The following is a 12,806-nucleotide window of genomic DNA, read 5'->3' as shown; positions in this document are numbered from 1 at the left end:
GGAAGGAGCGCGAGGTACGTGCGTATTCAATGCTCGTGTCGATCAATGGCAATGGCAATTCTGCCGAATGAACATCTAATTCCCTCAGAGTACAACACAAGACCTTCTTTCTTTCCATATCATATCATTTGCAAGGGTGTTTGGACGTTGTCATCTTCCATTCGACCGGTGATGCAGATCATAAACTGTCTCACTGTTGCGGTCACGCTTGGCTTCGCCAGCGCTACCCGTAGCTTCCAAAACGCTTCCATTGTGAGTTCCAAAAACAATCTCGATGGTGATCGTCGAGCTGAACAGAGACATAGGACTATCCAGAGTATGGCTTCCCTCTGCTGCAGGATGTCAATAACACAGAGCTGTTGTTTCCTATGCCAGCATGCCACGGCTTCGTGATAGCGGAGAAGAGCATCGAGGAGCTTCAAGAGTACATGAGCTCTGGAAATCTCACATCAGTTCAGCTCACGAGCTGCTATCTGCAGAGAGTTTTCCAGACTCGCGACTACCTCAAGTAAGTGATTGTGGTACGCAAGATTCGGAACGGCACTGATGAATGCACAGCACTATCCTCGAGGTCAATCCCGATGTCTTCGATATCGCTGCAGCCATGGATGAGGAGCGCCGTCGTGGCAAGATCCGTGGCCCTCTGCATGGTATCCCATTTGCAGTCAAGGACAAGTACGACTTCAGCCTTCCCGTTTCATCGCCTGGTTACTGATGGTGTTGCAGCATTGCCACAAAAGACAAGATGCAGACGACTGCTGGATCATGGGCACTGCAAGGAAACATTGTACCTCGTGATGCCTACGTGGTGAGCAACCTTCGTGCAGCCGGTGCCGTGCTGTTCGGCAAGGCCACTCTGTCCGAATGGGCAGATATGCGTTCCAACTACTACTCGGAGGGATACTCTGGTCGTGGCGGCCAATGCAGATCCGCATACAACCTTACAGTCAACCCGGGAGGCAGCAGTTCTGGAAGTGGTGTTGGTGTTGCAGCCAACGTTTTCCCTTTTGCTCTCGGAACAGAGACCGACGGGTCTGTTATCAACCCTGCTCAGCGCAACGCTATTGTTGGTTTCAAACCGACCGTTGGACTGACTTCTCGCGGTGGCGTCATCCCTGAGTCCCTGAACCAGGACACCGTTGGTGCTTTTGGCAAGACCGTTCGCGATGTCACGTATGTTCTCGATGCCATCTACGGTGTGGACAGCCATGACAACCAGACCTCTGCCCAGATTGGCAAGACACCCAAAGATGGTTATACACAATTCTTGACCAACAGAACTGCACTCAAGGGAGCGACTTTCGGCATCCCATGGAACAGCTTCTGGGTCTATGCAGATGCTCACCAGCAAGAGGTCCTCCTTGACCTCGTCAGCTTGATTGAGTCTGCCGGCGCCACCATCGTCAACAATACCGAGCTTCCCTATTACAAGACCATCGTTTCTCCCGACGGTTGGAACTGGGACTACGGCAGCACTCGTGGCTACCCCAATGAGAGTGAGTATACCTACATCAAAGTCGACTTCTACAACAACATCCGCACCTACCTAGCCGACCTCAACAACACCAACATCCGCTCGCTCGAGGACCTCGTCCAATTCAACTACGATAACGACGGCACAGAGGGTGGCTACCCCTATGCAAACGGCAGTGGTATTCCTGCTTTCACCTCCGGTCAAGATGGCTTCTTGGCCTCGCTAGCCACAAAGGGAGAGATGAACGCAACTTACTGGTCAGCACTCAATTACTGCCGCTACACCACCCGCGAAGCAGGTATCGATGCCGTGCTGGCCATGGGACCCAACGGTACTCAACTCGATGGTCTGTTGGTTCCTCCAGATGTCGCACAGGCACCCCAGATTGCTGCTCAGGCTGGCTATCCCATGTTGACCCTGCCTGCCGGTACCCATGAGAACGGCATGCCATTTGGACTGGCACTCATGCAGACTGCTTTTGCAGAGGACAAGCTTGTCAAGTGGGGATCTGCTATCGAGGATTTGCAGTGGAGCTCAAAGACACCTCACCAGAGAACTCTGCCCCAATGGCGTGATTACTTGGTCAGAAACATCCCTGTGACTTAGAGCATGGAGAAAAGTGGAGGACTGAAGCGCTAGTTGTACATAGAAGTGGGTGTGGTCGTAGAAGATCAATTAGAAAGCGAACATTGCAATTACTAGAAGAGCACAATCAAAAGTGCAGAACCAAACGCAAAGAAACACAGTCCTCAAGTCGCAAGACTTATCACAAAACCCCCTCCTGATATCACTGCTCCACTCGCCCAAAGAAAAAAACGCCTCAAACCCTCTGCCTAAAACAGCAAATGCGTGATCACCTAGAACAAAATGTCCAAACAACAACAACAAGCCAACGCACTCAACACACCCGCACAAATACCTCCCGCACCACTCCCACTCTGTTGCTGCTGCTGCACATAACCCTGAGGCGGCGGGTATCCCTGCTGTTGGTAATACATCGGTTGCTGACCACCGTATCCTTGCTGTGGTGGGTATCCTTGCTGAGGAGGGTAGCCTTGCTGTTGTCCAGGAGGCATGAACCCGCGATGCGGGTCTGGCGCGGGAGAGGCATAGCCTTGTTGTGGTGGGTAGTAGCTGTTTTGGGGTGCGGCGGGTGCGGAGGAGTCGGCGTAGTAGTTTGCTGCTTCGCCGCCGCCGCTGGTGGCGCCGGGGGCGGAGTAGGTGGGTGGTGGGCCTGAGGGGGCGTCCTGTGGTAGTTGTTAGTTTGGTGTTTGTTGTGGGTGCAGAGGAGTCAACGTACGTATTGACCCATAGCTTTGTAAGAGCGAGGTAAAGGTGTTCAGATGATAGAGGCGCGAGATGCGTGTGGGATGCTTTGTCTCGGTCGAAAGGGCAGATGGAGCGCTATGCGACAGGTGGGTGTTGGTGTCGACGAGATTCGTAGAGACACGGTGTTCAAAGGGCTTATGCGGCGACAAGCAGTATTGATGGCGAGAGTCAAAGGAATACGCAATAGATGAGAGATGGAGCAAAGAAGGAAGGAGGGCAGATCAAAAAGAGTGTCGTCGTCTACCGTCGTGATATTAAACTCCAAGCCTCTGGGCGCAGTCTCTACCAAGACCTGACCTTTACAGCTTGCGGCCGTTCCAACCGTGAGGAATCACACGCTCTAGATTTCCCCTCTTACCACGTTTGCTATTTCTAATACTCAGCCACTGTCTGTCCACGTCTTCTTGCTCTCTCTGTCTTTTGCAAACTGCTTCGTCGACTTTGCCACTCCAGAGCGAACAAAGCAGCGTCATTGTTCATGAGGGTACTCCGCGTGCATCCGGCTGCTGTTGCCGCTGGCCGGAGGGAGCTCGTGCCACAGGGTTGGCCGAACGCGCGGCGCCGAGCTCCTGCGACAAGAAATGAAAATAAAGGGAAAAAATGCAATCGATTCATGAAATCATACAAAAAAGTAGTACTCATACAATTATATAATCAGACACACGTCACAACTTGCTCTTCCTGCTGAAATAAGTCTTGATCACCTTCCTCGCCCTCTCAACAACTTCAACATCTTCAATCGTCGCTGGCACTTCGACCTCCTTGTCGAAATTGCCTTCGCTCGCATCTTCTACCATTTGCTTCAACACTCTGCGTAGAGTCTTTCCACTTCTTGTGCGAGGAATGACTCCTTGTGCGATTATTACGCCTCCCAGTGTAGCGATGGGTCCAACAGCTGCTCTGACGCGCGAGTTGATGGCAGAGAGCAATTCGCTTTCGGGGATTGGTGCTGCCGAGGACGAGAGAGCCACGAATGCGAAGGGTACGTGTCCTTTCAGAGGGTCTGGCGCGGGGATGACACAGTTGTCTGTAATTGAAGGGTGTGAGGAGATGGCTTGCTCCAGAGTGGCTAGTAGAGAGATTAGTATGGTGCTTTCTGTTACTTCAATCTCCATGGAAGACTTACCAGTGCTCAACCTATGTGCAGCAACGTTGATCATATCATCGGAACGACCATGGATATGAACATAGCCGTCCTTATCAATGATACCAGCATCGCCCGTGTCAAGCCACTTGCCCTCGAAACGCAGCATGTATCCGTTGTAGAAACGCTTCTCGTCCTTCCAAAGTGTCGTGAATCCGCTAGGTGCGAGCGGCATGCCAAGAACAATGTTGCCAGTCTTTCCTTTTGGGACCTCGTTACCATCGTCATCTACAACTCTGATGTCGAAACCAGGCATTGGCTTTCCTGCACTGCCTGGTCTTGTCTCCAGAGGCCTGATCTGCTTATCGCTACCACCATCATGCCATGAACTGGGCAGTTGTGCCAATCCTGTCATTGGTGAACCTGATTCGGAAGACCACCAGTTGTCCACAACTGCAGCCCCAGGGGAACCATACTTTTGTAGCAACTTGGTATAATCGTTGACGACAGCTGGTTCGCTGCGTTCACCAGCCAAGAACAGCGCTCGCAGTGACCTTATGCCATTCCTCTCGCCTCTTTCGATGAAGAACTTGTGCTGTCCATCTTCACGACGAATAGCTCGCAAGGCCGTTGGTGCAGTGAACATTACATTCACCTTGTGCTGTTCAATACATCGCCAGAAAGTGCCAGCGTCTGGTGTACCGATAGGCTTGCCTTCAAACAAAACTGTGGTCGCGCCTGCCAGTAGTGGTGCGTAGCAGATGAAGGAGTGACCAACCACCCAGCCAATGTCAGATGCGCAGAACATGACATCGCCAGCCTGGATACCGAACAAGTAGCGCATGCTGCAGTTCAAGCCAACTGCATGACCACCTGCTTCGCGCAATACTCCTTTCGGAGCTCCCGTGGTACCACTTGTGTAGATGATATATAGTCCATCGTTGCTCTTGACCGGGACGTTCTCGGCCTTGAGGCCACGGTTCCTGGCACTTTTGACTAGTCGTTGCCAATTGCGTTCGCCGTCTTCCTTGATGACAGGGTCCCATCGACTCTGTTCACGCTGCCATATGATGGTCTTGCTCGGCTTGTGCTTGGACTGCTCGACAGCACCGCGTACCAGGGGTTGGTACGGCAACGGCCCTTTGGCACCTTCAATGCCACAACTGGCAGTGAGGATCACACGAGGCTTCGACGCGTCAATGCGCTGTGCCAGACTCGGTGCCGAGAATCCACCAAAGACGACCGCATGGATAGCACCAAGCCTAGCGGTGGCAAGAATGCCGACGAGGGCAGCAGGTATTTGAGGCATGTATATCAGAACCACGTCTCCTTTCTTTACCCCCTCTTCGCGCAAGACACCAGCGAGTGTTGCGACCTCTTCTGCGAGCTGGGCATAGCTGATCTTCTCTTGGGTGTTCGTCACGGGTGAGTCCCAAATTATTGCTGTACGCTGTCCGTTGCCAGCATCAACGTGTCGATCAACGCAATTGTATGAGGTCGATATCTCGCCGTCTGGAAACCATTTCCAGTGTTGGTGTTTCGTGCCGGATTGCAGGGTTTTGGTGGTCCTCTCGATGATGGTCTTTGGAGGTACAGCCCAGCTCAGTTGTTTGGCTTCGTGTGACCAAAAGGTTTCTGGCGCGTCGAGCGAAGCGGCGTGCGCTGCATCTTGAGGGTGTGTGTTCGACATGGTGATTTCGGGAGTGGTTGTACAGGTTGAGAATCGACACACATGGACTGGACGGCCTACATCAAGGTACAAGTATTAGATCAGATAGCCGCGCCTATACACAAGGTTATTCGGGTCAGCGGGATGGACAAGATTGACCTCTTCTTGACCTGAATCTTCCCCACACGTCCAAAGGTGGAGGTGATGCGGGGTTCGGCATCATGACTCGCGCTGGAATGGTCAACAGTGACGCAGACCAACCCTTGTTCGCCGGCCATCTCGTTGGAAGGCAGAATCTTTGATGACATGCAGCCATTCGAGCAAGGCGATCGTGCGTTAGTGGTCCAATACTCGTGGTGGAATAAACAGAAGTTTGCGTTGGTGTCAGTGTCCGAGGTAGCGTGATTTGTCGTGCAACGGCTTCTCCAGAGACTGTGTCTGGTCTACAAGCGGCGGCGTAAGTCGTCAAATGAAACGTAGCTTGTTATATATCCTGTGCCGAGTGGGGGGTGTTCCTGGACCTCGGGAGAATATTAATCAGCTATAGGGAGTGTACTCGATTTCTTGGTTTGGCCATTCGAGCCAGAAATGATACTCCGGGGGTATTGTCGAGTAAACAGAACTCGCGACTTTTATTGCCGGCGTTCGGTTCCACCATAGATTGCCTATTCGCTTGATGAGGACTGCTTGATGTACCAGCAGAATAAGAGCGACGATCTTATGTTGTTCTAGCATTTCGAAGAATTCACTCGGAATCTGCACGAACCAGAATAGACCGGCAAGGATTGGTGAGATACATTGATGAGCAGTTTCAGTCTCTGATGATTTCTTGTAGCACCATGTGCAGGTGTTTTGTGGTGCCGTGGCTCTGCTCATACGACCATATGCTTCCCGCAAGTAGTGTAAGGCCTCGTCATATATGGCTGCTTCTTCGCTGCTGGTCCCCTCGATTGTAGAGGGAGTGCCGGGCTGCCATAGCTGTTGTAGATTGGATAAATATTCGTCTTCCTCGACGGCCTTTTCATCCATGGGCTGGGTGAACTGACAGAATGGTCCGTCTACAAGGAGAGGTGCAAGGGGGCTGTCCTCGAGCCACATCCTACCACGACGAGCAATATGGTCGGTGCCTCTGAATATACGAATCCAGTCTACCACAGCCCCGAGCAAGACCTCGTTGAAAATGCTTCCTGTGGACAGGTTGGGGTTAAAGCGCGTGCCTGATGAGGCGATGATGTAGCACGCGACCAGAATCGACGAAGCAAATAACGCCTCGCAGTTTTCCGAGTTGAAGTTCTCCAGAGCAGACCGAAATCCTTGCAAGCCCAGGTCCTGGTGATTGGCGGCCAATATGGAGTGGTCATCCTCATCGCATTGACGCGTAACTGACACGTGGAGACCAGCAACCGCGAGGATTCCATGCATCAGAAACTTGTGTCTGAACGCGACTTTGACGACTGCGGTCTGCCAAATGTTTTGATGCTCTGTCTGATCGGAAAGTGTTTTTGCCGTATGCGTGACGAAATGATGCAGTAGTTCCATTTCCTTTAGGGTGAAACTCTCTCCAGAACGAGCACTCGTATCTGGTTGAGGGTTCTGGAAACTGCATTCTCGTGATGTTCTTCTACATTTCTCACATATTGGTTTGGTTTCGTCGCACTGTAGCCCGGTCAGATTTCGAGTCGATCTTGGACGGGTTGACGACGAAGAAGGAAATTCCGAAAGCAAGGAGAACGACGGTTCGTCTCACACACCTTTATCCGACGTTTCTTGCACTGCACGCAGCCGGTCCGCGTCTTTCTATGTGTGATCATCTCCGGTCCAGCGAACTATACTTCCTCGTGGTGGCTCTAATGACGGCCCACTGTGCTGGGTTTGGCGCGTTGCCAAGTGCAGTTGCTTTCATGATGAACAAGGGCAGAAAGCGAGGCGAATGGCTGGAAGTAAAAGGTATGGCCGGTGCGAGGCGGTACGGACGGCTGTGGCTTGGCAGTTTGCAGATCGATTGACTCGAGAGCAGGGTGACAGCTATAGCTCGAGAGTCTAAATCACACGGGCCGGGTCACACCTCCCGCAGCAATTCTGGCATCTTTTCCAACTGTTTTCCAGTACAACAACTCCCCACCAGCACTTTCTAATGTATCGAGACTATCAGAGGGCGAGCAAAGACTACTTCTTGGACTGGTATGAGCCTCATACGATTTCGTGCTGTCTATATCGAGATATTGTCTTGTTGCTGTTTTGATAATCACTTCATTGGACTTGTGTACTGAGTTCACTAAAGAAACAAGAAGCTAGTACTACTCCCAGCATGACAACATCCAACTGATACAAAAGCAAGTGACTCAAGAGGAGACTATCACAGGAGTATCCATATATGATAAACTGTCTAAAACATATACAGCAATAATGAAACAGGTCGGGTGGGACGAAAGATGTGCTGAACTTTATCTCAAGCCAGGGTGGTACCCCTGACATCAGGGACTTTGCCGTGTTACACACTGATTCCCAGCTTCCGTGCGGCCTCTACGAATCCTTCCTCATCGATCTTGACCCATATATCCACAAAACCCTTCTCTCTAGCCTCATCCTCGTTCTTCTTCTCTTCCTCGCGTGATCTTTCAACATAGATGGTGGAATAGCCACAGCCCTTCGCTGCTTCAAGATCACCCAGATGCGCTGCGACCATGACGCACTGACTCGGCTCCAAGCCCAGTCTCTTCGCAGCCCCCAGGTAGATGGCCGGGTTGGGCTTGTAGGAATTGAACAGCTCGGAAGAGTATATATGCTTGAACGGCATGCCGCCATGCTGCTGCATGTCCTTCAGCAGAGCGATGTTTCCATTCGAGAGGGTGCAAGTCTCGTACTTTGTGTTCAAAGCTTTAAGGCCAGCAACGGTATCAGACCAAGGATCAAGTTTGTGCCAGATGAGACTCATCTCCTTGACTTCATCCTTGTTCCAAAGACCTCCGAGGTCACCGTCTTCGCGACCAAGACCATATTTGACCAATAAATCGTGCAGAGATTCGAGATGATGGTCATCCACCGTCTTCCAGTTGAGAGATGCGTCGGCTGCAAGAGATCGAGTGAACGTGTAGTAGCTGCTTCTCCATTCCTGAGCAAAAGCACCCCAGTCTTCGGTGCTCATTGCATCTGCCTTGGTCCGAACATCGTTTGTAATGATTGCTGATCTTCTCATCAGAGCTACTCGGGACTGTCGGACCAACGCGTCGGTTACTGTCTTTCTCCAGTCGACACAGGTACCGAACACGTCGAAGAAGAGTGCACGAGCGTCCTCCATGATTAACAAGTAATGATTGTATGTCGGTAAGGGCGAGATAGACAAATTGGTCAAGGGTATATGATAGATGATTGTTGGACATATAAGTACTATCGATTTCACGGCGAAAGGAGGAAGCTTGCCGGCTCCTCTCGGGCATGCGGAGAAAGACAACACCGGCAACGAGAGAGAACTGGACGAGTCACAGAGAGGCACAAAGAAAGACAATCACAAAGAACAAAGACAAAGAAGGTTGCGTAGCAAAAATGTTGAGGATTAAACTGGTATCATTGCATTGCATTTCCCATAAACTCCCCTGCCTGTATGATTGTACATCGGCATTGACCCCAAAGTAGCAGAGTGATGTTTCACACTTCCCATCCCGAAAACCCATTGATGATGATTGATAACGATCCCGGTCCGCTGGACGAATGACGCGGCCAGTTAAGCAGTCGTGAAACCCATGATGAAGAAAGAAAAACGCTCAACCACCGAAACCGTAAAGGGTACCTGAGAAGCAATGTCAGTGACTGGATAAGATGAGAGGAAGCGAAGAAACTCACGGCCCTGGCGCTTGAGAGCGTAAACGACGTCGAGCGAAGTAACAGTCTTGCGCTTGGCGTGCTCAGTGTAGGTGACGGCGTCGCGGATGACACCCTCGAGGAAGGTCTTGAGAACACCGCGGGTCTCCTCGTAGATCATGGCAGAAATACGCTTGACACCACCACGACGAGCGAGACGGCGGATAGCGGGCTTTGTGATACCCTGGATGTTGTCGCGCAAAATCTTGCGGTGACGCTTGGCACCACCCTTTCCGAGACCCTTGCCACCCTTGCCACCTGTAGAGGAGATGCATTAGCTGACTGAAGGTGGAGGAAGAGGTGAGTAGATGTGAGGCGGGGTAAGACTTACGACCAGACATTGTGATAGAAGTTGTTTGAAGGTAAAGTTGAAGAGTTGTTGTTGTATAGACACGAGGTCTTAAGTGTGATGAAGTCGCTGGGTGAAGATGGGAATGTGAATGAGAATATAATTCCTGGAGAGGGAAGGAGCTGTTTATGGGCTGCGACGCGTCAAAGGAAAGCGCGACCGAATCACCACACGATCAGAATCACCCGCCTCCAAGACCAAGAATCAACAAGCTGCAAGGGCCTTCGAGAGGTGCACGGATCACTAGAATGCGCGCTAAGCTGAATATGAGAAGATCTGAGAGAGTGCACGGACTCAACGGAGCACGGAGGCAGCGTGAAGTTCGCGTTCGTCTGCCAAAGCAAGCAGCCAGAAGAAGCCAGTTGCATGTGCTTGATTCTGTCACTTTCAAACAAGCCCCAAGATCTGAGATTTTGGCAGGAGCGTCCAACCCGCAATCAACGCCGCCCTTTCACTTATAAATCCTCTCCCCCACCCACACTTATCCTCTCTCCTCATCATCCAACAACCATCTCTTCTTCTATCCACTACAACAAAAACATCTCATCAACACAAGTCATCTACAATGGCTCGCACTAAGCAAACTGCCCGTAAGTAATCACTTGCATATCACTTTTCATCATTATCATCATCGCCGCCTTCGACTGCGCGTCGCTCTCACTGCCCGGGCGCGTTTCGACGCGTCTTTGGCCTTGACGCCACCGCATCTTCCATCAACAATCAACAATCATCACTCCACCATCTACCATCATCAGTCGCTTACATACATTCACAGGCAAGTCCACTGGTGGCAAGGCCCCTCGCAAGCAGCTCGCCTCCAAGGCTGCTCGCAAGTCCGCCCCCTCAACTGGTGGTGTCAAGAAGCCTCACCGCTACAAGCCCGGTACCGTCGCTCTCCGTGAGATCCGTCGCTACCAGAAGTCGACCGAGCTCCTCATCCGCAAGCTGCCCTTCCAGCGTCTTGTTCGTGAGATCGCTCAGGACTTCAAGTCGGACCTCCGCTTCCAGTCCTCCGCCATCGGCGCTCTTCAGGAGTCCGTTGAGGCCTACCTCGTCTCTCTCTTCGAGGACACCAACCTCTGCGCCATCCACGCCAAGCGTGTCACCATCCAGAGCAAGGACATCCAGCTCGCCCGCCGCCTCCGTGGTGAGCGCTCTTAAGCGCCTCCATCATGACGACTTCTGATGCACTTCCAATCATCAGCATCATATACCATCAACGAGAAGCTTGACGATGGATGATCTGGGAGACATCGATGGGATGGCCGGCGTTGGTTTCTGACTTTCTTCTACTGAGTTTTCAATTTTATCAAGCAAGGGAATGACATGGGATTCGGGGTTTTACTATCATGGGAGTGCACGAAAGTGTGCACAGAGACTCGAGCATTGATTGTAACATAATGAAATGCAAATAGCATTGGTGACCGGCCGGCACCCTTGCTTTCAACTTCAACACTTCTCCCCCTCTTCTTCTCTCGTGACCTGTTTGATTGTCTTGATCATAAACACTTTGCCTCTCTGCTTGCTCGTTCGACTGATCTCTTTCAATACTCGGCTTTTTCTAGACAGTCTCTTTGATCTTCCCTTGCTCCGGCGATAAGGCGTTCGGCTCGAAGCTCGGTATGTCGTGCAACAGCTGATGGTCTGATGTAAGTGTTTCCGCGCCGTGTCTGTTGACCAGCATCCGCCTTTGTAGGTTGCAGAGTGACTTCTTTGCTATTCATTTGTCTGTTCTGTATACCACTATCACGTCGACAGGCCGATGCCACATCCTGCCGCCGACGAGATGACGGGGGGCACGCCATACGGCTCCGAGATGTCGCGGCCCCGAGCCGATTACCGAGCTCGCTCAACAATGTTGCTCCCTCTCTTTACACGATAACAATGTGTTCTAGACAAGACCACCCACCATGAACACGTACAATCTCGCCGGACGAAGCAACAGATTGCTGTTCCGACTACGATTGAACGGCCAGCGACGACTCAACTCGACCAAGCCGCAAGACAAAGCCAAAGATGTACCATCACGGCCAACAACAATTCCCGGACCTGGAATGGCATGGATTGAGCCACTGAAAGAGCCGTTCAGAGCATATGGTCGCATGCAACATCGCTCGCCATACATGACACAACTGTCGACGACATTGATCATCTACTTCCTGGGCGATCTGTCGGCTCAGAAAGTGGCCAGCGAGGAGCCCTACGATCCATCTCGAGGACTACGAGCACTGGTCATTGGTGGCATATCATCTATACCAAACTACAAGTGGTTCATGTTCCTGGGCAACCACTTCAACTACAAGTCGCATGCAGCGTCGATTGCGACAAAGATTGTCATCAACCAGACGTTCTTTACACCGTGCTTCAATACATACTTTTTCGGCATGCAAAGTCTGCTGTCTGGACAGAGTCTCGAGCAGACGAAGCAAAGAGTTATCGATACGGTGCCTGTCAGTTGGAGGAACAGTTGGAAGCTGTGGCCGGCTGTCACGGCGTTCAGCTTTACATTCGTTGCACCACAGTACAGGAGTGTGTTTGCAGGCGTGATTGCTATTGGATGGCAGACTTATCTGAGTTGGCTGAACATGAAGGCGCAGAAAGAGGAGGACGAGAGGGCTGCGACATCTGCTGCGACTGCTCCTGTGACGGCGCCATCGACAGCACTTCCTGCTGCATGAGTTTGCGGGAAGAAGATGATGCTGCGACAGCAGACCGACACGAGCCTTTCAGATGCACTCCAAGGCTTCATCTGGCGCTTGTCAACTTTCGTCAACGCACTACTGTCCTGAACTTGCCAGAAAGCAAGTTACTGTTAAGCGTTGTACACGCTTTTACCGTTCCGAAGGGCACCCGATCCATGGACGTGGAATAAGAGAATCGAGAGGTTGGACTCTGTGGATTTTATACTTCGCATAACCTGCACGAAACTGGCTGGTTCGCCGATAGACATTTAAACCAGTACAACAAAGGGGCAGAGTAAGGTAAAGGACGTATGGACTGAGAGCTTGAGCAGTGCAGGCTCTCATCATATCCTTCGAAAGGC

The 12,806-nt window shown here is 51.6% G+C and overlaps 8 protein-coding genes across 8 annotated transcripts; 3 read left to right on the top strand and 5 right to left on the bottom strand.

Annotated features, from left to right (window-relative positions):
- Nucleotides 1-171: 171 nt before the first annotated feature.
- On the top strand, nucleotides 172-2,080 carry M436DRAFT_42387 (amidase signature enzyme; the record flags this gene model as incomplete). The annotated part of the gene is made up of 4 exons (XM_013573495.1): nucleotides 172-252; nucleotides 306-508; nucleotides 559-675; nucleotides 727-2,080. 4 exons carry the CDS (start codon nucleotides 172-174, stop codon nucleotides 2,078-2,080), a joined length of 1,755 nt encoding a protein of 584 aa, XP_013428949.1.
- Nucleotides 2,081-2,331: 251 nt separating this feature from the next.
- Nucleotides 2,332-2,786, bottom strand: M436DRAFT_62213 (uncharacterized protein; the record flags this gene model as incomplete). The annotated part of the gene is made up of 2 exons (XM_013573690.1): nucleotides 2,332-2,721; nucleotides 2,775-2,786. 2 exons carry the CDS (start codon nucleotides 2,784-2,786, stop codon nucleotides 2,332-2,334), a joined length of 402 nt encoding a protein of 133 aa, XP_013429144.1.
- A 682-nt stretch (nucleotides 2,787-3,468) lies between these two features.
- M436DRAFT_42889 (acetyl-CoA synthetase-like protein) lies at nucleotides 3,469-5,577 on the bottom strand (the record flags this gene model as incomplete). The annotated part of the gene is made up of 2 exons (XM_013573591.1): nucleotides 3,469-3,872; nucleotides 3,930-5,577. The coding sequence occupies 2 exons, from the start codon at nucleotides 5,575-5,577 to the stop codon at nucleotides 3,469-3,471; spliced, it is 2,052 nt and encodes a 683-aa protein (XP_013429045.1).
- Nucleotides 5,578-6,093: 516 nt separating this feature from the next.
- Nucleotides 6,094-7,367, bottom strand: M436DRAFT_42243 (uncharacterized protein; the record flags this gene model as incomplete). Its single annotated transcript, XM_013573458.1, has 2 exons — nucleotides 6,094-7,212; nucleotides 7,308-7,367. The coding sequence occupies 2 exons, from the start codon at nucleotides 7,365-7,367 to the stop codon at nucleotides 6,094-6,096; spliced, it is 1,179 nt and encodes a 392-aa protein (XP_013428912.1).
- A 680-nt stretch (nucleotides 7,368-8,047) lies between these two features.
- On the bottom strand, nucleotides 8,048-8,854 carry M436DRAFT_42240 (haloacid dehalogenase; the record flags this gene model as incomplete). The annotated part of the gene is made up of 1 exon (XM_013573457.1): nucleotides 8,048-8,854. The coding sequence occupies one exon, from the start codon at nucleotides 8,852-8,854 to the stop codon at nucleotides 8,048-8,050; it is 807 nt and encodes a 268-aa protein (XP_013428911.1).
- Nucleotides 8,855-9,317: 463 nt separating this feature from the next.
- Nucleotides 9,318-9,670, bottom strand: M436DRAFT_42958 (histone H4; the record flags this gene model as incomplete). The annotated part of the gene is made up of 2 exons (XM_013573608.1): nucleotides 9,318-9,343; nucleotides 9,397-9,670. Coding segments are annotated over 2 exons (300 nt in total), but the record flags the coding sequence as incomplete, so codon positions are not given.
- Nucleotides 9,671-10,328: 658 nt separating this feature from the next.
- On the top strand, nucleotides 10,329-10,924 carry M436DRAFT_42203 (histone cluster 1, H3g protein; the record flags this gene model as incomplete). Its single annotated transcript, XM_013573449.1, has 2 exons — nucleotides 10,329-10,353; nucleotides 10,539-10,924. 2 exons carry the CDS (start codon nucleotides 10,329-10,331, stop codon nucleotides 10,922-10,924), a joined length of 411 nt encoding a protein of 136 aa, XP_013428903.1.
- An 893-nt stretch (nucleotides 10,925-11,817) lies between these two features.
- On the top strand, nucleotides 11,818-12,441 carry M436DRAFT_80228 (uncharacterized protein; the record flags this gene model as incomplete). Its single annotated transcript, XM_013573847.1, has 1 exon — nucleotides 11,818-12,441. The coding sequence occupies one exon, from the start codon at nucleotides 11,818-11,820 to the stop codon at nucleotides 12,439-12,441; it is 624 nt and encodes a 207-aa protein (XP_013429301.1).
- Between the last annotated feature and the right edge of the window lie 365 nt (nucleotides 12,442-12,806).

The sequence above is a fragment of the Aureobasidium namibiae genome, assembly GCF_000721765.1.
Source record: "Aureobasidium namibiae CBS 147.97 unplaced genomic scaffold scaffold_5, whole genome shotgun sequence".
Taxonomy (NCBI): domain Eukaryota; kingdom Fungi; phylum Ascomycota; class Dothideomycetes; order Dothideales; family Saccotheciaceae; genus Aureobasidium; species Aureobasidium namibiae.
This window is presented reverse-complemented; position numbering and strand designations above follow the sequence as displayed.